This window comes from Rana temporaria, chromosome 9, assembly GCF_905171775.1.
Source record: "Rana temporaria chromosome 9, aRanTem1.1, whole genome shotgun sequence".
NCBI classification, from domain to species: Eukaryota; Metazoa; Chordata; class Amphibia; order Anura; family Ranidae; genus Rana; species Rana temporaria.
In genome coordinates this window covers 130050194-130073376 of record NC_053497.1, presented here as the reverse complement: position 1 = coordinate 130073376, position 23183 = coordinate 130050194, and the positions used below count along the sequence as shown (strand labels likewise).

General features: G+C 41.6%; 1 protein-coding gene across 2 annotated transcripts in view; it reads left to right on the top strand.

The window, feature by feature from the left end:
- Window positions 1-22775, top strand: part of LOC120914061 (ectonucleoside triphosphate diphosphohydrolase 8-like) — a 73515-nt gene extending 50740 nt beyond the window's left edge. For both annotated transcript variants that reach the window (XM_040324504.1, XM_040324505.1), the window contains 6 exons: window positions 3736-3895; window positions 9529-9759; window positions 13461-13718; window positions 17851-17961; window positions 18267-18404; window positions 21984-22775. In XM_040324504.1, the coding sequence (XP_040180438.1) occupies window positions 3736-3895; window positions 9529-9759; window positions 13461-13718; window positions 17851-17961; window positions 18267-18404; window positions 21984-22199 (1114 nt within the window). In that variant the 3' untranslated portion in view covers window positions 22200-22775. The remainder of the gene's footprint in view (window positions 1-3735; window positions 3896-9528; window positions 9760-13460; window positions 13719-17850; window positions 17962-18266; window positions 18405-21983) is intronic.
- Window positions 22776-23183: the final 408 nt, after the last annotated feature.

Here is a 23183-nt window from a genome sequence, read left to right as displayed (position 1 = left end):
CCTTTAATAACGCAAACTCTAGATAGACTAACCTGATGTATGAGATATGATGAGGGACAACGGGGTTCGTACATGAGATGTAGAGACTGCAAGTGATGGTTGGCAAAATTTTCCTTGACACGATGAGAAGTCATAATAATTGTCCTTGCTCTAAACTACTGAGGGGCACATGCAGAAATATAATATCAAACTCCCTTCAAGAAAAGACCACCGACCACACCTCGCTGCAATGGCAGCTGACAATTCTCTCTGGGAATCTCACTGACCATCAAGATGGCCGCGGTCCTATTTCTGAGGTAAAAGTAAAACTGACAGCTTTGACTGTTAAAGATGGCTGGAGTTCTCTCCCTGAGGCAATGGTGGCTGCAGGTGGAAACTGACAGTTTCTCTGAGATGTGGCTGACCTTCAAAGATGACTGCCATCCTCTTTCTGAGGTAATGGTGGCCACGAGTGTGACTGACAACTCACTCTGGGATTATTACGATTCGTTAAAGATGGCTGCCGTCCTCTTTCTAATGGTAATGGTGACTGGCTGAAACTGACTGCTTTGTTTATTAAAGATGGCTGCTGAAGCTCTTTCTGAGGTAATAGTGACTGCAGGTGAGACTGACAGCTTTGTTTTATTGGTAAAGATGGCTGCTGTCCTCTTTGAAGTAATAGTGACCACGACAGGACAGGAAAATATGCCAGGCTCTGTGCTCAGATCCTTGCATCCTTTAGATGTGACAGAGCTTGGCTACAGATACAGTGTGTGTGTGTGTGTGTGTGTGTGTGTGTGTGTGTATATATATATAGATACAATGTCTCACAAAAGGAAGTATGTGTGTTGAGTTATTTTGAGGAGACAGCAAATGTACACTGTTATACAAGCTGTACACTCACTACTTTACATTGTAGCAAAGTGTTATTTCTTCAGTGTTGTCACATGAAAAGATATAATAAAATATTTACAAAAATGTGGGAGGTGTACTCACTTTTGTGAGATACTGTCTATCTATATATATATATATGAGACAGTATATAAAACATTTAAATCGTGATATGGGTTAATAAAGCTATACCTTTGCTGTGATGATGATATCAGTTTGCTGCAGACAAGGGGGAGCATTTCCTCAGTCTGCTCTTTGCTGACCAGATTGAATAACTTTATTTAACATTGAGCATGCATGCACTTGACCTGAAAACATACATACTGTATATGTTGCTTAATTTACTTCAGTGTTTCTCAACCCTCTTTCAGTCAAGGTACCCTCCAAAATTAGGGACAGTCTGGAGGCAACCCTTTCTAAAATGTAAAACTATTCTAAACGTTTTACACCCACCGACTTTTATACAATTTTGGGGCAATTTTTAGGCATTTTGCCAAGGCACCCCAAAGAAACCTCAAGGCACACATGAGTGCCTGGGCACCCTGGTTGAAAAAGGCTCTAATAAATCACATTTTATCTTAATTGGAATGCAAAACATCAGTAACGGGATAATAAATATTATCACCTTTGTCCCCGATTCCCCTTGCGAATAATGAGCACTTGGGTTGGGATCTCTGTGATGTCATTGGCAGTTTGTTGTTAGGAGTATTAGTCATATTTGACCTCAGATAAGTGTTCCCACCTTGTAAGCTGATCAATTATCTAAAAAGAAAAAAAATTTCTTCTTCTTCTTCTTCTTTCTTCTTCTTCTTCTTCTTCTTCTTCTTCTTTCTTCTTCTTCTTCTTCTTCTTTCTTCTTCTTTCTTCTTCTTTCTTCTTCTTTTTTTTCTTCTTTCTTCTTCTTCTTTCTTCTTCTTTCTTCTTCTTTCTTCTTCTTTCTTCTTTCTTCTTTTTTCTTCTTTTTTCTTCTTTCTTCTTTCTTTTTCTTTCTTCTTTCTTTTTCTTTTTTTTTTTTTTTTCTTTATTCTTTTTTTTTTTTTTTTTTTTCTTTTTCTTTTTTCTTCTTTCTTCTTCTTCTTCTTCTTTCTTCTTCTTCTTCTTTCTTCTTCTTTCTTCTTCTTTCTTCTTCTTCTTCTTCTTCTTCTTCTTCTTCTTCTTCTTCTTCTTCTTCCTTGCCCATACATTCATATCCCAATGTTTTTTGTTTTTTTTTTGCTATTTTTTGAGAAATCACTTTAAAAACCACTCCTAGCATTTCTAGCTGCGGCCATCTTGAGTAAGGTTAGATGAATCATGTATCATTTTTCTCCCTGAAATCTATCTGCCCTTAGCTCAGGCATGCAGGCAGAAGGATGTGCATAGCTCATCCAGATGAGCCCCTTCTCCAGATGAAAGAAAAACAAAATGTTCATGAATTCTCCTGTGATGTATGACATTTTGGCCTAGACCAGAAACCAACGGGAAAAAAATATAACAAAAAAAAAAGTTTAAACAATTAATGTTAATATACCTTCCTATATATTTTCTAATGCAAGCAGCATAAGGTTTAAATGATTAATGTTGATAAGCTTAGTTCTGCTTTAAATGTATTTGGTCGGTGCAGTCAATGTTAGTACTTTAATTTGCACTAGTATTAGTGTAAAGGGTTGTTTCGGAATTTAATGGATCCAAGATGACCTGGGTTCACAGGAAGTGGGTTGTATGATACTGGCCATCAGACTGAAGACATTTGGTAGCAGAAACAAAGTAATGCAGTGGAAATCTCTGGATTGAATCCAAAGCGGATTTCGACATAAAAAAAAAATCTTTTAATGGGCTATTCATATTTATCTTGTTTTTGGCTGGAGTTCTGTCTTAGGATTTGTTGAGTTATTGAGCTCTACAGCAGAAACACACAGTAAGGTCAGTGGCTGGTGACACACAGGCTAGTATACACACAGGTTACATATTCACAAGTTACGTATTCATTTAACCAGCATTAGGACTTGTTTTAGCGTGTGTAAACAGCGATCAAACCACACATGTGGGCTATCGAAAGTTAGAGCAAGAGCAATAATTCTAGCACTAGACTTCCTCCATAACTCTAAACATGTAACCTGTAAAGAAATTTAAAGTGTCACCTATGGAGATTTTTATGTACTGAAGTTTGGCGCCATTCCACAAGTTTGCGCAATTTTGAGGCGTGGCATGTTGGTGTATTTTTTACTCACCGTGTGACATTACGGTGTGCAAAGACCACCATTTTATTCCCCAGGGCGTCTGCTAATATATATATACACCGTATTTATCGGCGTATAACACGCTCTTTTTCCCCTGAAAAGAGGGGGCAAACCGCGGGTGCGTGTTATACAACGATAGTTTACCTTGGAAGGTAAGAAGGAGGACGAACACAGACAGAATTCACGAGCCGTCATCTCCTGTTCGGCTCTCACTCAGCTCTCACGTCGCACACACAGTCCCGCCTCCACCACTGGCATTGGACCAGTGTTCTGTATATCACAGGAGCTGGTCCAGTGCCGATGGCGGGACTGTGTGTGTGTGACTGGGGAGTGACAGCCGAACAGCCGGAATTCACGAGCCGTCATCTCCTGTTCGGCTCTCACGTTACACACACAGTCCCGCCTCCGCCACTGGCATTGGACCAGTGTTCTGTCTATCACAGGAGCTGGTCCAATGCCTATGGCGGAGGCAGGACTGTGTGTGTCTGTGTGACTGCCAGTGCCGAGTGAGAGCTGAGGTTCAAACTGTATCCAAACATTAATAATTATGGGTAAAAACATGAGCTGGAAATCGTTATATTTCTACAAAGATCTAAAACACAAGCCAGATAAGTTGTTCATGTATAGCCTAAATCTATTTTTGCAGTCTGCAGAATGAGACCAAAACTCATCTCATCCTTGACGCAGTGTCAAAAACTCTCAGGCTCTATCCAGTGGATTTCCAGGGAGCAAGGATACTAAATGGCATGGAGGAAGGGTCATTTGGCTGGATCACTGTGAACTACCTTCTGGATACCTTCATACAGGTCAGTAGAGAAGTCTTCAACTCCTTCCATCTTTTCTTAGGCCCAGGGCTGTCTTAATGCCTGGGCACACGTGGGCACTGCCCAGGGGCCCCAGGTGCATGGGGGCCCCATGATAATCTTGAATTACATCATACTTGCCAACTGTCCCATATCTGCTAGGATATTCGTGGATTTTACAAAGTTTTACCAGGGTGTCCCAAGCAGCGTCCCAGAACTTGCCCTCTTGATGTCCTTCTGCCTCCCCCTGTGCTCTTTGTGTTGATTTAGTCTTTGATTTATGACATGTTTTCTTATTGTTTAAAATCAATTTTATTTAAAGTAATAATATATATATATATATATGTTTAATTCTATCAACTATTTAAACTTTAATTCTTGAGAGTAGGTGCGTAAATGTGGGGCAGACTGGTATGGGCCCCAATGTATTACTTTGCCCAGGGGGCCATGATGCTATTAAGATGGCCCTGCTTAGGCCTATGTGTGGCTGTCAAATTAAAGTGACATTAACCGCTTCAATATAGGGCACTTTCACCCCCTTCCTGACCAGGCCTTTTTGCTATAATAAATATCCCAATTTTTTATTTTTTTTCCCTCAGTTTAGGCCGATATATAAATTCTTCTACATATTTTTGGAAAAAAAAAAGCAATAAGCGTATATTGATTGGTTTGCGCAAAAGTTATAGCGTCTACAAAATAGGGGATAGATTTAGGGCTTTTTTTTTTTTTTACTAGTAATGGCAGCAATCTGCAATTTTTATCTTGACTGTGACATTGCAGCGGAGATATAGGGAACTTTTGACACTATTTTGGGACCATTCACATTTATACAGTGATTAGTGCTATAAAAATGCATTGATTACTGTATATATGTTACTGGGGATTAAATGTGTTACCTAGGGAGTGATTCTAACTGTAGGGGGAGGGAACTCACAAGGGGAGGAGACCGATCAGTGTTCTTCTGTACAGGGAACACACCATCGGTCTCCTCTCCACTGACAGTAAGTGGATCTGTGGGTTTACACCCATAGATTCCCGGACCTGCTCTGTTATCGGGCAATCAGGGGTGCCCGGCGGTGCCCCCTAGATGGCCGGGAAGCCAAGGGCGTCATATGACGCCCGCCCAGGATGGGAGATCCCTCCTGTGGACGTCATTTGACAATGACTGGGATGGGAAGTGGTTAAACAATACTGTTTTTTTAGCAAAAAAAAATGAAAATTGTGAAAAAAATTAAAAAAACAAAGTTTTCTTAGTTTCTGTCAGAAAATGTTGTAAACAAGTATTTTTTTTCTTTCACTGATGTGTGCTGATGGGGCTGCGCTGATGGGCACTGATTACATAGTTACATAGTTGGAGAGGTTTAAAAAGGCACAAGTCCATCCAGTCCTGCATATGTTGTGGTTGTTAAGGTACCCCGCTCCCCGCTAATACCACTGCTTGTGGAATAGCATTGCACATCCTTACCGCTCTTACAAAGAACCCTCTACGCAGTTTAAGTTTAAACCGCTTCTTTTCTACTTTTAGTGAATGGCCACATGTCCTTTCACTGAAAAGTTTTATCCCTATTGTGGGGGTTATCAGTACAGTATATGTACATTGATATCATATCCAGGGCCGGACTTACCATTGGCCTTGACTGGGCTCAAGCCCAGGGGCCCCACCCAATAGGGGGCCCCCTTTAAAAAAAAAAAAAAATTTTTTTTTTTTTTTTTTTTTAGGGGTCCGGAGGCCCCCAGGGCCCCGGACGGCAACCCCCCTTTTTTTTATTTATTTTTTGTAAAAAAATGTTTTTTTATATATTTTTTATTTTTATATATATAATATAATATATATATATATATATATATATATATATATATATATATATATATATATATATATATATATTTTATTATTATTATTAAAGGGCCCAGTGGTCTCCAGGGCCCCGGACGGCAACCCCCCTTTTTTTTATTTATTTTTTGTAAAAAAAAAAAAAAATTATATATATATTAAATTTTTTTTTAATATATATATATATATATATATATATATATATATATATTTTTTTTTTTATTAAAGGGCTCAGAGGTCCCCAGGGCCCCATGTGGCAACCCCCCCTTTTTTTATTTTATTTTTTTATTTTTGTTTATTTTTTATTAAAAGGCCCAGAGGTTCCCAGGGCCCCCGGGTTTGGCAAACTCCCTTTTTTTATGTATTTTTTATAAATGTTTTTTTTTTATTATTAAAGGGCCCAGAGGTTTATTTTTTATTTTTATTAAAAGGCCCAGAGGTCCCCAGGGCCCCGGATGGCTACATATATTTATATATATTTGTTTTCTTCTTTATTTCTTCTTTTTTTTGTAAATGCCCCCCCGCTTCTCAATTTGCGGCAGCCCCCACGCTTCTCAATTTCAGGCGGCAGCACCCCCACCCCCCCTAGGTTCTCTGCTTCAGGGGGCCCATGCCTTAAGCTGTGCAAGGGACCCCAAAATTCCTGATGGCGGCCCTGCGCATACCTCCCAACACGCACGGATTCTGCGGGACTTTCCCGCACAGACAGCTTCTTCCCGCAATCCCGCAAAAGGGTTAATTTTCCCGCACTGCAAGAGGAGGCAGCACGGAAGCAGGAGGAACCGGAGTGGTGTGTGGAGGACTGTGGCTGCTGAAGGGAAGAAAGCCGACAGCCGGGCTAATGACAGTCTGTGGCCCCGGCTGTTGGCACAGGTGAGAGGCACTCCCCCCCTCAAAAACTGCAAAATCCCCCCTGCTCAACAACTTTAATGCGCTCCCCCCCCCGCTCAACAACTTTAATGCGCACCCCCCCCGCTCAACAACTTCAATTCGCCCCCCCCCCGCTCAACAACTTCGATCCCCCCCAATTCTCGGCTCCAGGGGGCCCCTTCAACACTCAAGCCCAGGGGCCCCCACCACCCTAAGTCCTGCCCTGATCATATCCCCTCTCAAGCATCTCCTCTCCAAGGAGAATAAGTTCAATGCTTGTAGTTTTTCCACATAGCTAAGATCCTCCAGTCAATTAATTAGCTTCGTTGCCCTTCTCTGTACTCGCTCCATTTCCAGTACATCCTTCCTGAGGACTGGTGCCCAGAACTGGACAGCATACTCCAGGTGCGGCCAGACCAGAGTCTTGTAGAGTGGGAGAATTATCAATCTGGAGTGAATCTCCTTTTTAATGCATGCCAATATTCTGTTGGCTTTGCTTGCAGCAGCTTGGCATTGCATGCCATTGCTGAGCCTGTCATCTACTAGGACCCCCAGGTTCTTTTCCATCCTCAATTCCCCCAGAGGTTCTCCCCCCCTAGTGAGTAAATTGCATTATTGGCACCCAAATGCATTAGGCCGCGTACACACGATCAGTCCATCCAATGAGAACGGTCCGAAGGACTGTTGTCATCGGTTAACCGATGAACCTGACTGATGGTCCGTCGCGCCTGCACACCATCGGTTAAAAAAACGATCATGTCAGAACGTGGTGACGTAAAACACAACGACGTGCTGAAAAAAACAAAGTTCAATGCTTCCAAGCATGCGTCGACTTGATTCTGAGCATGCACGGGTTTTTAACCGATGCTTTTGCATACTAACGATCGGGTTTTGACCTATCGGTTAGGCGTCCATCGGTTAAATTTTAAAGCAAGTTCTCATTTTTTTGACCGAAGGTTAACTGACCTATGGGGCCCACACACGATCGGTTTGGACCGAGGAAAAGGTCCTTCAGTCCGTTTTCATTGGTTTTAACCGATCGTGTGTACGCGGCCTAACTTTACATTTTTTCAACATTAAACCTCATTTGCCATGTAGTTGCCCACCTCATTCATTTGTTTAGATCTTCTTGCAAGGTTTCCACATCCTGCGTAGAAGTTATTGCCCTGCTTAGCTTAGTATCCTCCGCAAATACTGGGATTGAGCTGTTTATCCCATCCTCCAGATCATTTATGAATAATTTAAAAAGGATTGGTCGCAGGACAGAACTCTGGGGGACCCCACTTTCCACACCAGACCATTGTAAGTACTACCCATTTATCACCACCTATTGAACTCGCCCCTGTGGCCAGTTGCCATGTACTCACCATATGTTCCATGTCGACAAACCTTAGTTTGTACAGTGATCGTTTATGGGGAACTGTATATAATGCCTTTTTAAAATCCAGATACACCACATCTACGGCCCTTCCTTTATCTAGATGGCAGTTCACTTCTTCATAAAAGGTTAATTGATTGGTCTGGCAAGAGTGAGTGATTCTTCATGAATCCATGCTGATTACTGCTAATGATACTGTTTTCATAACTGAAATCTTGTATATAGTCACTTATCATAACTCCAATAAGCTTGCAGACTTTTGGTGCCACATTGGCTTAGGCGGCACTGATGGACAATGATAGGCGGCACGGATGGGTGGCACTGATGTGCACTGATGAGCAGGCACTAGACAGCACTGATTGGTGTCACTGATGGGCACTAATTGTTTCACCGATAGGCATTGATTGGTGTCACTCATGTACACAAAATGGTGTCACTTCTGGGCACTGCTAGGGCTGCACTGACTATCAGGGTACTGATCATCAGTGCCCTGATTATCTGTACAGTCTCCTCTATGAGAAGATGCCACTGATCGGCTCTCCTCGTCTCACACTCTGTCACTGTAAGGAGAAAAGAGCCGATAAATAGCACTTCCGTATTTACATGTGACCGGCTGTGATTGGATACAGCTGATCACATCGGAAAATAGCGGTGTCAACGGGTCTTTACCATGATCGTGGTCGAGCCGCATCCTAGGAGCACAGCGCGACAGCGATTGACGTGCGAGAACAGCGATGACATCAAATTACTTTGCCCCAGAACGAGAGGGGATCATGCCCACCATCATTATGCTATACGGCTGGCGGGAGGTGGTTTCTCAAAAAAAATCTGAACACAGCGAAGTAAAACTATAGGCAAAACTTTCTTCTTTTTTTTTTTGGATAGAGCAAAAAATTAACAGGAAGTAATTTTACATTAGAAAAACAGTACTTGCAAAGAGCTTGTGTAGAGCTAATACAAAATATTAATATGCAGTCTATCATATAATTCAAAAGAAGTAAAACAAAAAACAAAAAATAATACATAATAAAATATATATAAAAAAAATGTAAAGGGAAACGTTAGCAAATTTTAAATTTATACATCACAGGTGTCAAACACAAGGTCCTCCAGGCCATTTCATGTGGTCCTCGCACCTCTCCTGCAGCTGCAGGAGAGCTCCAGCCCTCTTCTAGTCCTCTTCCAGACACCTACTTTCTGCTTTCAAGCAATGCATCCAGCTTCTTCCCAGCAGCAGCATAAGGAAAGGGGGGTGCACTGTGATGTAGGGGAGAGTGGGGGGCTCAACTTCTGATGGTGGGGTGGCTCTTGACATCTAATATAAGGGCAGGAGATGCGCTGGACATCTAATCTTACAGATACAACCGGCCCTTTTGAGGGCCATCATAATGCTGATGCGGCCCACAATGAAATTGAGTTTGACACCCCTGATACATATTATGGGTTATTTTCCTGTGTCTTAATGTATTTTAATGAAGGTATTTAAAAAATCTCTATTAATTAACCTTTTTTGTTACTCTTTACTTGTATTACCCTTTGTACCTTTGGATCCAGCATTCATACGTAAACAGCTGGATACATCCCCAGCAAGCCCAGCTGTTTGGAGCCATGGACCTTGGAGGAGCTTCTACCCAAATGACTTTTCATCCATTCGGGGACATTGAAGACAATAGCACGGAGATGTTTTTCAGACTCTATGGTTTTGATTACACTATTTACACACACAGCTACCTCTGCTATGGCCAGGACCAGGCGCTGAAGAGACTCCTTGTATACCTCATAGAGGTGGGAAATGTGTATATTCATGTAAAATATGCCCAATATTCTAAAATCATAGGGTGATTATATCGTTTATACTTGAGCAACATTATGATGATCTAAGATTCCTCAATTGTCAGTGAAGCCACCCACCAAGAAAACTTCAAAGGTGGGGGGGGCTAGCTTGAATTTACAGGAAAAGCGAAGAATTGCAGCTAACAGTATATAAACTGAAAAACAAAAATGTAATATATTACAGCTTACCTGCCTTTCAATGTGATGGCTGTATTTGTCTTCATTTTTCAGCCTTTTTTAATTTTCACTTGGTGATCTTGCTAGTAACTAACTTCCTGTTCTAGAATAACTGTGCTCATTTGCTGTACTGTATCTATGGAGGAGCAGCATTGTCACCCTAGGCTTCTCTGCTAATTTGGACTACAAACGCCTCTCCTTGTCCTCACCTATATTGCATAAATGGGGAGGTGTTCTATAGAGTACCAAAGCTTCCTAAGAAAACTGATATCATGGTTTGATATTTGTTTAATTCACAGGAGGTGGCTAGATCACTGAATTTCTGGCAGGATCAACTGGTATTTTTATGCACTTGCTGATCATACTTAGCCCGAAAAATTAAAAACAAATGTAGTATCCACATCTAAGAACTGGTAAACTTATTTAGATTCCAATTTTGTTGTTGGATTCAGATTTATTTTGAATTTAATTTGGATGTACCGATTATTTGTATGTACAGTTTTCACTCATAGTAACATCTGGCATTTTTTTTTATCACATGCTCATTTTGAGTTGCTGACTCTGTGAAAGGTTTGCATTAAGGCTGGGTTCTCACTAAATACGGATGCGGCTGACAGCAGGGGTCGGGAGCATCCCTGTTCTCCATTTCAGGGACGAGACGGGCCCAAATATTTGCCTGAAATGGACCAGAAGACGCACAGGACCCCTGTGCAATGTGCTCCGCAGCCGCCCCGGAGATGTGTGAACCAGCTCAATAGAGAGCCGGTAACAATCTGTCATGCAAATTGGATGCAGGAAAACTCACAGCCAATTCACACAGCCTAAAAGTTGTATTTGTCCTCTATTGTCACATAGTTAATTGACCATGAGCTTGAAAAGGAGTTTTAAGAAATTCCTTTGGATAACCAGTGCCATGATCATGCAAGCCAAAACCACAGGTTCACATTAATGCCCCACCCCTCCTCAGATGCACATATTCCTTTTCCCTTCACTCCCCAACCAATTTATTCAACTGTTGGGAACGAAAAAAATTATCTCTGTAAGTGAATCTGAGGTTATACAAAACTGTCCTTTTTTTTCTCTCCCTACACCATACAACAGTGAATTGCCACATGGTGTGAGTGACATGTGTGATTCTGTCAGTATATCGCTTCCTAAGCTCTGGAACATGAGACCAGTGAATCTGGTTAAGTTACCCCAAGAACCAGGTGTAACGGAACCCCAAATGGGACAGGGATTAACACCGTTTAAGATATTCCAAGACAGCTTATCGACACTCCACAATCCGGCGACCACGACCTATACGGATTTCCCCCAGAAACGAGACACACAGCTCTGTTCTCTGGTTCAAATGAATAGACAAACTTTATTGAGAAGGCAGACTCTTATATACACCAAAAAACATACTTGCAGTAATCAAATGGACAATGACACACTCCACCCACAACATCATACAATGGTTACTAACGAGCCCCCCACAATACACATCTTTTAGTAGACAGATATTCTGACTCCGAGATAATCTACATGAGCTAATTGACTACAGCTGACAAGTCAGACATCTGAACTTTAGACTGTGCTAACTCACATCTATTACCAATAGAAATTCACACAATACAGTGTCAATTAGCATAACACCATGAAAGGTCTTTAGGAGCCATACTAAGGTTAATTTACATCCCAGTAGCAGACAACATTAACACCTTAACAGTCTATGTTCCCACATTGAATGAGTCACTCTTTCAATTGACCTGTTGGGTTCAGAATCAACAACCTCTAAATAGTTCTTCCAGACATTCTTGAATATATTGTGGATTACAGACCCAGGTTAAAGCAATCCAACATGTGTGCATTATTTCCTGGCTCAATCTGTGCCCAAAAGTGACTCCCGTTACACCAGGCAACACCAGTTTTGGAGTACACCAGAAATAGAACTGTTTATTAGAACAATAATACAGTCTTTTATACTCCTGAGGTCCCCCATCTGATCATATTACCCTAACAATACAAACTGTAACCAGAAACATAAATTAACATGAGCTAATTAACTCATCATTTAACCAGCCTAGGTGACTCAGAGGTTTGACCTTTCAGGTCAGCCTTGCTGTCTCCTAGCTCAGAAGACACAATCCACATTAAGTATAAACACAGGACACCTTCTCACAATAATGGGAGCCCATCAGTAACAGACTATCCATCTCCTACATTGTACAGAGGCCAATGTGATCAGCTCTTTCATAAACATGTATAGTTAAGAATCAAATAAACCAGGAATAGTATTTGTATATTTCCTGGGAGATATTGTGGATAAATATTACTGTTCCATTTTCTTGGTCACCCTGTGCCCCTAATAGACACAGGGTTACTTAGACATAAGAGGGCATGGAGAGCTGAAACAAAGGTTGACAAACAAACATAGTCAGTTGGCAAGAGGTTAGCATTCAGTCCCCTCCAAAAGCCTCTGTCCTGGGTGAGTCTATCACAACATGCTCTTCCATACCGGAAGGTACTAAGCATTTCCTTAACTCCCAGCGACTAAATAAGACTCTGGGGGAAGGTGAATAAATGCTAATGGATAGCCGTGGTGGCATACCAAATAGGCCGTAAACAGCAGCCTGTAACAGGTGCTGTTAGGTGGCCACAGCATTCCCAGCAAGTTGCCACCCATTGCTTACCTGACTGCGGTAGTTCTGAGTGAGGGGAAGCCTCCTTCCCTACTCTGGTCATATGGCAGAGCTGAGAGAAGGACTTCCCTCACACTAAACTTTATCTGGTTCAGTGAATACATTTGGGGGGGGGGTGAGGGGGGTTGGTCTTGGCTTTGCACTGACGGGTCTGTGCTTGGAAGGGGTAGCTATCCTGGAAGGACTGTTTTGGGCAGGAGAGGGTGGGGTGTGACTGTCCTGAGGAGGTGTGTTTGAACAGGGGAGAGGTGTCTGTAACAGGATACGACTATCTTGAGGGACTGTACTGGGGGAGGGGCATCTGTACTAAATGGTGTGTTTGGGTCAAACTATACTGAGAGATCTTTGCTGGGAAAGTGGGTTGGGAGGAGAATTTAGGGATGTTAGAGGAGATCTTTACAGTGGGGGATATGGACTTTGGGAAGAGGGGTATAAGAACTGTGGCATGTGTGTGCTGTGTATAGGGGAAGCGGGCTCAGGTTTTGTTTAACCATGCCCTTTAAGCCCCTCCTACTGGTAACATAATTTGACCACACCCACAAATCGCCACGTAGCGGACCACTTTGTTACTTGAAAACATTTTGGGTGGGAGGAATTGTGTCCAAAATGATCGCCCCTGGATATTCGATATCTTAGTTACACCACTGAATGTCGGACATATACCTAAAGAAACCTGTTGCTTTGAATGTAGAATGTTTGCTTTAAAAAGCTGTTTTTACAAATTAGGGTGATTTTGTCGACCTTTACATCTAAAATAAAAGCCAAAATGGTGTATTTTTTTGTATTATTTAGAATACGAGCAGCGGGAATGTCAAGCATCCTTGCTACCCAAAAGGATACAATGCAATCGTCACCCTTTCCTCCGTCTACAATAGTCCCTGTGTGTCAACATCTCCAGGTCACATGGGAGCCAACGTTACCGTGGAGGGTACAGGAGATCCTTATGTGTGTCAGATGGCCATAAAGAATATTTTCAACTTTTCTGCATGTTCCTATAAATCATGCTCTTTTAATGGCATCTACCAACCATCTGTACATGGAAAGTTCTATGTAAGTAAAAAATGTTTTCTTTATTTTTGTATATATGCTTTTTAAGCTGATCTATTATATCTGATATTATTTCTTAATTTATTACTAGTATGCTATTAAAGTGGAGGTTCACCCGGAAATTACAATTTTTAAGATTAGATTCATGCTCATTTTGTCTAGGGGAATCGGCTAGTTTTTTTAAAAACGAAGCAGTACTTACCGTTTTAGAGAGCGATCTTCTCCGCCGCTTCCAGGTATGGGCTGCGGGACTGGGCGTTTCTTCTTGATTGACAGCCTTCCGACAGGCTTCCGACGGTCGCATCTATTTTATAAAAAAATAGCCGATTCCCCTAGACAAAATGAGCATGAATCTAATCTTAAAACATTTTTTTAGGGTGAACTCCCGCTTTAATACTATTTATAAAAATCTTTATTTTACGAATGTTTAATACAGGGTGTACCCATGGCAAAGGGTTCTAAAGAGAAAGCTCTGTAGCAGCTGTTTGTTCAGACAAAGCCATAAGAAGTTATATTTATATTTCAATTTGGTTTTATTGATTGTTTTAAATTTTTTAGAACAAGTATATTCTAAAGGAAAAGATACAGTTGTAGTGCTCTCCTCTATAGGCTGCTAGGCTAAATTTAATTTTTGGCTTCAATGAAGTCAGTGGAGCAGTGGTCTAATATTTTTGTCTGGTCAGGGTTTCATAGCTGTGGAGCGCTACCCCCTCAGCAGCCGCTGAGTATTCTGGGTACCCTGTTTACTACTGAGCCCTGAGCAGAGTGTTTCCCCTGCTGACACCACCATAATACCTTGGCCAGGGGACTCCCTGGCTGTCACACAAAGGATAAACACATACACACTGATAAGATAAATGTTTAACTTGTATTAATTTCACAGACATGGCAAAACAGGCAAAAGAAAACAATTGGCTGAGTCTTTCAATTACCAAAACACCAACAGGCCCATCAATATAACACAATGCAGGACTTAAAGATTTAAACGTGAGCAACCAAACCAAGAAATGTTCCCCAAGTGAGCGAATTAGAGGCGAAAGAACCAACTCTGGGCTAGCTTACTTGTGACCGGTCTGGTGGTCCCTGTTCACCGTTTCAGGTCCGATTTTGGTCCAAATCTTTGGCTGAAATCAGACCTGAAATGGGCCAGAAGACGCACAGGACTCCTGTGCAATTGGCTCTGGAGCCACTCCGGAGATGTGTGAATAAGCTCCATTGAGAGCCGGTCACAATCTCCTGACATGCAAATTGGATGCAGAGAGCCGCTACAGACAAACAGCACTGTATTGCAAACAGGCTCAGGTAATTATTGGGGGGGGGGGGGGTAGGGGGTGATACACATTCCTAAATATTTTTTACCTGTAGGTAATGCAAATCAGTTTAAGGTTTACAACCACTTTAACCAAAAAAATATGGCCCTAGAATTATTGCTCTCACTCACAGATGCTTGTGGTGCAATAACTGTTTACAAACAAGTTCTGGATCTACACTTATGTTTGCATTTGTGTGTATGCACAGGGAGGATACTTTTTGAATTTTTTCTGTTTTAATTAGAATTTTGAATTTTTTACTTTATTTCTATCACCTCCAATGTCTCTGCTGCCTTCTAATGCAGCTAATCAAGCACAGATCGTGCTTGATTGGCTGCTACAGCTAGGGAATCACAGAGGAGATTAGAGAACAGATGTTCCTTGATCTCCTTTATATTTAGCTATCCTGGCCATTTACTTCTGTCCCAAACCCCCTGGAGGAACAAGAGAGCCGTGGAATCACAGTGGGCAGGGGCAGATCTTCTCACTACTCTAAAAGTGATTAGGAGGCTGAGGCTGTAGAGTTGCCTAGATAAGCCATGAGATTGCTTTAACTATTTCACATCCACCAAGTGTATACAAATTTATAAAGTACAGTAGTTCATACTATAGAGCAGTGTTTTTCAATCTTTTTTCATGTCAAGGCATTCTTTAAAATTATGTGCAATCTCAAGGCACTACATTCTATAATATAAACAAAACTAATACTTCTACATTTTGCAGCAACAGCTACACACGTGGACCACCCAACATTTGTAGTGATTTATTCCTCCACATTTGCAAACTGGTACTGACTAGTATTCTAGCATTTCTAGTATCCCTTTATTTCTCTCCCTTATGTGACCATAGAGCTGAAAGGGGCAAATAAAGATGCTGTGCAGGCACCCAAAGTCTTCCTTAACTAATGACATCATTGGTTATTGACAATGTCTTGCCCACACAGTGCCCAAGGTTGTAATGCTGCACAAGGCTTTGTGTAACAAAAAGGCAGGCTTGATCCACTTACTGGCTTGTTGACAATTTGTCTAGACATTTTGCCTAGGCACCCAGGTTGAAAAAGGCTGCTCTAGAGATTGAAGGCCTAGGTTGTCCTGGTCTTACAAAGGAATTAAGGTTTTCTAGGGGTTACTATACCATTCGAGAGGTGTAAAATGATCTAATTGGTTTTAGGATTGCTCCAGGACATCGTCTACATGTATCTGTGGGTAATGCACCAGTTATATCCAATTTAAAGGATTTTCATGACACTTTTAATATACACAGTGGCAGCTGGTGCTTAAAAATTTGGAAGGGGTGGCAAATAACCCTGCCCCCCTCACTCGGACTAACACCCCCCGCCCCACTCCAAGAGAGACAGATGGGAGATCGGCAAACAGAGGCCTTACCTTAGGATGCAGATGGTGAGGATCCAGGGTAGTGCTTCTCCTCACCCCAGCTTGCCGAGAGAAGAGCCGGGGCCCTTGCGTCTCCTCCCAGCTGAATAGCAAGTGGGACCCTGAGACCCGATTAGCCGGGAGGAGAATCAGGAAGACAATAGTGAATATTAATTTGCTATTGTATCACAACTGGGTGGGCTCAGGGCGCAGTGCTCTGCGCCCTGAGTCCACCCTTTTTTGAAGCCAATTAGAGCCTTATTTTTGTATTACTATTGCTAGGAAAGCCTTCAGCTTTGGGGTTGGGGAAACACTTAGGGGGTTCCGGAGGAGCTCGTTCCAGCACTGTTCTTGTGTGCAAAGATTTATACCTAAACTTTGTCATTGGTACTGGGAACTGTAGAAGACTTCTAGAGGACAAAAAAGCAGGACATCTGTCTGTTTTGTGTGATGGCACATTTCAACTTGTACTACTGTGAGATTTTAATAGCACAATTGTGTTAATTTGTCATCTCAAATGCAGGAAGAATACATCTGAAAGCTGCATTTGCTCATCAGCACAAGCCCAAAAACATGTAGTTATGCCGCGTACACACGGTCGTTTTTCGGCATGAAAAAAAATTAAGTTTTTAAAAACGGCATTTAAAATGATCGTGTGTGGGCTTCACATCGTTTTTCGGCTTCTGAAAAACGACAAAAAAAATTCGAACATGCTGCATTTTTTAACGTTGTTTTTTAAAATGTAATTTTTGCGGGTTGTAAAAAATGATCATGTGTGGGCTAAAACGACGTTTTAAACCCGCGCATGCTCAGAAGCAAGTTATGAGACGGGAGCGCTGGTAAAACTACCATTCATAATGGAGTAAGGACATTCATCACACTGTTACAGACAAAAAAGGGCGAATCGTCTTTTACTAACACGGAATCAGCTAAAAGCAGCCCAAAGGCGAATAGAACTTCCCCTTTAGAGTGCCGTCGTACGTGTTGTACGTCACCGCGCTTTGTTCATCATTTTTTTTAAAACGATGGTGTGTGGGCAACATCGTTTTTAATGATGAAGTTGGAAAAATGTCATTTTTTGGACATGCTGAAAAACGTTGGTTTTTTTCATGCCGAAAAACAACCGTGTGTACGCGGCATCACACTAGAAAATTCCAATTTTTACTACAGTGGCGTGCAGGTATATGAATTTCCATCGAAAAGAACAAGTTTTCCCTGTTAGCTACATTTTTTTTTACATAGAAGGGTGGTGCTGCTGGAAATCATATAAGTGTACAAGTGTGTTTTTGACAGTCAATATTTCAAGCTGATCTTACTTTTTTTACTGGATTTGAAACATGAAAGGAAGCTTACAGTATAGGGAATGTATAACACTAGGCTTTTTCCGTAATTAGTTTTCTACTATTTTTGTATTACTAGGAAAGTCTAACCACACCCTGTTATTTTCTTTAGGCTTTTTCTGCCTTCTATTACACCTTCAATTTCTTGAATCTGACCTATGGGCAGCCCTTGAGTATCGCCAACAGTTCTGTCTGGAATTATTGCTCCCGCGAGTGGAAAGAGGTACAGTAGAATTTGATTGAATGGCACATTGGTTCAGAGACAGAGCTGGGTCATTGGAGCCCATAGGCCTAGGACCAATGAAGTGCAAAGAATGCCCCTCCACTAAGATCACTTGTTTTATTGAGAACATTATAGTTTACAACTCCTAACCTGGCCTAGAATATTTAGACAATGTAAAAAAAAAAGGTCCATATGAAACAGCTGTATTTATAAAAATTATTTGAGTGGGGGAGACATCTTTCATATAAATTGGCCCAATACAATTAACCCTTTATGTCCTAACCATGTACTCCTGTTGTCTCAAGCTCAATGCTAGTTTCCCCGGTGAGAACAAGAAACGACTGTCGGAGTACTGTACCTCAGCAATGTACATACTGACTCTGCTGGTGGATGGGTACAACTTTACCAGCGAGTCGTGGAATAACATACGTTTTGCAAACCAGGTGCGTATACGTGTACCTACAGATATGCAATTCTATGATCGATTCTATGAATCCTATCTACTGTGTAGTGTGATAAGCTATTATCAGTAACTGGTTGTTTCATCCTATAGTTTTTATGGCAGAACAAGGTCAACTTAGGGGATCTATATATAGATACTATGCTATGCATGTAAATGAAATGTAAGCCTAACCCTATTTCTGTTTGTTGGTGACATTATTGCCATTGGCCTTGAAGTTGTCATAAAGACTAAAGTTTTTTTTGTTTTGTTTTTTACCTTAATGTAAAGGGGAGTTCCACCCATAAAAATAACTTTACATTACTATACAGCAAATAACCTAACCAACGACACTTGTGCCTCGTTTCCACTGAGCGGATCGGTTCGGGTCGCTTAGATTGGAACGGGTTAGAATGGTCCGGTCTATTCTGCAGAGCATTTCCACTGCAAATCGGACCATCCGGGACCATGCAAGGTTTAGAAAAAAAGCCTAGCACATCCACCAATCAGTGAGATGTATTTGTAGGTCCGCCTTAATGGAACCATTCTCTATGGCCCCACATCTGAAGCAGGACCCAGAATGGTCGGGTACGGTTCGCTTTTATGGCACGCTTTCATAATGGAAACACCCAAAAAAGTGTACCGCACCGAACCGTACCGAACCGATCCGCTCAGTGGAAACGAGGCATTAGACAATTTTTGTTTTTTATTGCTTTTTAATGCCTGTTGCTACGTGGTCCCTTCTAATCTTCCCCTTCCTCACCTAAGTGCCTGACGTCATTTCCATCGGTGCCTCTGCTTGCTACTACTTCTGGGAGATGTGTGTCATCATTTCCCAGGAGTCAGTGGGCTAGAATTGCGGTATTTCAAAACCGTAGGTGACGCAGGAATCGTCATTACCATCACATTGAGGCGGGCACTTCCGATGACACCACCTGTTGTGATGGCAAACCTGTGTAGTTTCCTGTGCCGCTATGTACTTTTACTGTGCATGCGCAAAAATGGGCAGTGCATGCTGGGAATTCATCAGCGCCGTATCCCGGAAGAATATGCTTGGGAATGACCGAGAAGGCGGAATCAGAGGTTTTATTTAAATAACATTATCAGAAATGCAGCGCTAAAGACAAAAGTAACAATTGTTTAATATGCAATCTGCAATAGTAAGTTTGTTTAGAAAAAAAATAAATCAAATATGTGGGTGGAACTCTAATGCCACGTACACACGATCCGTTTAACCGATGAGAATGGTCTGATGGACTGTTTTCATCGGTCAAAACCGATCGTGTGTGGGCGCCATCGGTTATTTAACCATCGGTTAAAAAAAAGCCAACTTGTTTTAAATTTAACCGATGGATTCCTAACCCATAGAAAAAAAACGATTGTTAGTAGGCACGACCATCGGTTAAAAATCCACGCATGCTCAGAATCAAGTCGACGCATGCTTGGAAGCATTGAACTTAGTTTTTTTCAGCACGTCGTTGTGTTTTACATCACCGCGTTCTGACACAATCGTTTTTTTAACCGACTGTGTGTAGGCGCAACGGACCATCAGTCAGCTTCATCAGTTAACCGACGACGACGGTCCATCGGACCGCTCTCATCGGATGGACTGATCGTGTGTACGAGGCTTTAGAAGGCCTTCCCATCCAGACCTATACATATATAGTATAGTAAAGTATAGTAAACAGCGAGAGATTCGTTCATTAGTGCTGTATACTGTATCGTGGTCAACTAACTTCCTGTTGCATCTCTGATCTTCTCTAATGGTACATGCATATAGTAAAAAAATAACCTGTAAGGCCCCGTACACACGGACGGACAGTCCGCTGAAAACGGTCCGCCGAACCGTTTTCAGCGGACATGTCCGTCCGGAGATTTCTGTCTGATGGTTGTACACACCATCAGACAGAAATCAGCATGTCGTCTGCGTTCTGACACGATTGTTTTTTTAACCGATGGTGTGTAGGTCCGTTCTCATCAGATGGACTGATCATGTGTACGCGGCATAACACTTTAAGAGCCTGATCTCAATCCAGTGCTGTGCCTGGGAGCAATGTCTCTCTCCACTCTCCCAACCCCATGGGTTCCTGCTACTGTCAATCAAGTCCAGTGATGAGGAAGCGTGGCGGGGCTGAGCTGCACTATGTGTGTCAGTAGATGCACACAGTGCCTCTCAGAATCGAGCCTGCATGAGTAATCCCATGGCAAAAAAGTTTGCTATGGGGGCACTTGGAATGTAGGAGAAGCCAGGAACGTCAGCGGGGGACCTCCAGAATCGGAGGATCTGTTCTGTGCAAAACCATTGCGCAGAGCAAGTAAGTAAAGCATGTGTATTAAAAGAAGAGAAAAAAACCTTTACAATCAGGGAGATGGTTCTTTCCTGACCCCTAGTGGCAAATATAGTAAATTTCAGGGACAACACTGTTACATAGTTGTCTATTTAGGTTAATTACACATGTCCCTCACACTTGGTTTAAAAAAATATATACATTTGATTGAAAAGAAGGCAAAAACTTATAAAGTTGTGTCCAATTTGCTGCAACAGAGAAAACATTATTTCCTGATCTCCTAAGGCAACTAGACAACTCCCTAGATAAACATCCTGCAATGTTTTCCCAACAGATGTTATGAGCAATTATATTTGTGCATTTAGAAACATGCTCAGCCCTTTTTATAAAACGGTCTACCTAATCTGCTAGATCCATTTCCTGCACAAATGTATTACACAATTTCACAGCTATACCACTAAATGGCCCTTTCCATATGCAAAGGTCCTTAACTTTTTATTCCTCCCCTCTAAGAGCACCCTTATCTACTGAACATCTTTCCATATGCAAAGGTCTAAACTTGTGTTTCCCTTCTGTGTCTATTTAACACTTTTCCACTTAGTTCTCTATATAAGTAATTAAAGTATTTATAAAAAGGTGATCAAATGCTCTCTTTTATTGCCTCTTCCCAACATTCTGTTCTCAGAATAAAGGTGACCATTTATGTTTTTTCTTCACAATCAGACTTTGTTACTCCATCCCAACAACCATAAAGTAATTCAAGTTTGGGGGTCATTAATTAAGATGTTTGTGTTGTGGAAAAAAGTGTCAAAACATGTGTCGCCACGTGCTCCCCAGAACATTGCAACTTACATTGTGGTGTTCTGCCTAAGGGTTACGTGCATTTTCTTGGCCGCTGTGGTGTGTTGACAGCCTATTCATCAATAAATGGGCTGCAGAAACGCAATGCATGGTAATTCATGCTTCAACACCTGTATGTGTAATTTTTAAGAGAATAATGGACTGTTTTCAAATTCAGACAAAAACTGATCAGGGAACCGTTATGTATATATCAGCTGCTTCTGACATCTGAAGACATCCTGAACTTTTAGGACCGATCGCAAATTTTCCCAGCACTGGGGTTGTCCCCATAGGACATAATTGTTCACAGCCCACTGGTATGAACACACATTTTTATGCTATAATTCTTTTACTTGTGTATAGGTAACTTTACAGTAAGTGTTCTGTTACAGTATGTATTTGACCTGAAACAATCCAGGTTATGCAAACACGTCTTAATTTGATGTTATCCTTAGGCCGGCAATGCGGACGTCGGATGGACTCTGGGTTACATGCTGAACATGACAAATAAGATCCCGTCGGAAAGCCCCAGTTTTCTGAAGGCTCATATTTACAACCTCTGGGTGGCTGCCATTTTCTTCATTGTGCTGAGCGTGGCAGCGGGACTAGTGGCTGCTCCGCTACATTGTTACTTCCGGAATGCTTGCTCAGGCCAAGAGGGATGGAAATAAGGCCACAGTGCAGCCATGATGACGCACAGGATAACCATGACTAAAAAACTGGAAATTATTAATTTATAGTGCCTACCCTAATTGTCCCACTGGTAACTTATTTTTCTTTGTGTATTTTGATCTGTTCCATTAAGACTTTTTACTTTAAAACTCACTGGAGAAATTTCACGGGGATGGACTGTGATCTAATGTTTATGATGAAATATTTCTGCCGAACAAGCTTTGGGAAATAGGTATTACCAAAACTCAGGTGGCTATGACAACCACTTCAAATAGTTAGCCAATATTATACACAGGTGATCTAAGGCAATCTCCTAGCAGGGGGTACTCAGTATGTATCTTTTTGGGCACCTAATGTCTCATCCACCTCATTTACACACATCCTCTGGGGGATGCACTGTATGTACTGTACATTGCAAGGATTGTAACAAACTTTTTTGAAGATTTCTACCTTCTGTTGTTCTAAAGAAATAGCTGATTGTAAGGGAGTGGTTTTATGATTATCAATCAGCTGCAGGGCTCTAATGAGGAAATTGGCAAGGTCTGCATCCTTTCAAGCCCTGTACACACAATCAGTTTGTCCGATGAAAACAGACTGTTTTCATCAGACAAACCGATCGTGTGTGGGCCCCATCGGTTTGATTTCCATCGGTGAAAAGAAATAGAACATGTGTTAAATTTTTCCTATGGATAAAAAAAAACGATAGAAAAAAACGATCGTCTGTGTGAAAGTCCATCGGTCAAAAATCCACGCATGCTCAGAATCAAGTGGAAGCATGCTTGGAAGCATTGAACTTCATTTTTTTCAGCACGTCGTTGTGTTTTACGTCACCGCGTTTTGGCATGGTTGGATTTTTGACTGATGGTGTGGGGGCAAGACTGATAAAAGTCAGCTTCATCGGATATCCGACGAAAAAATCCATCGGATTAGATTCCATCAGATATCCGATCATGTGTATGAGGCTTTAGACGTGATTTCCCATT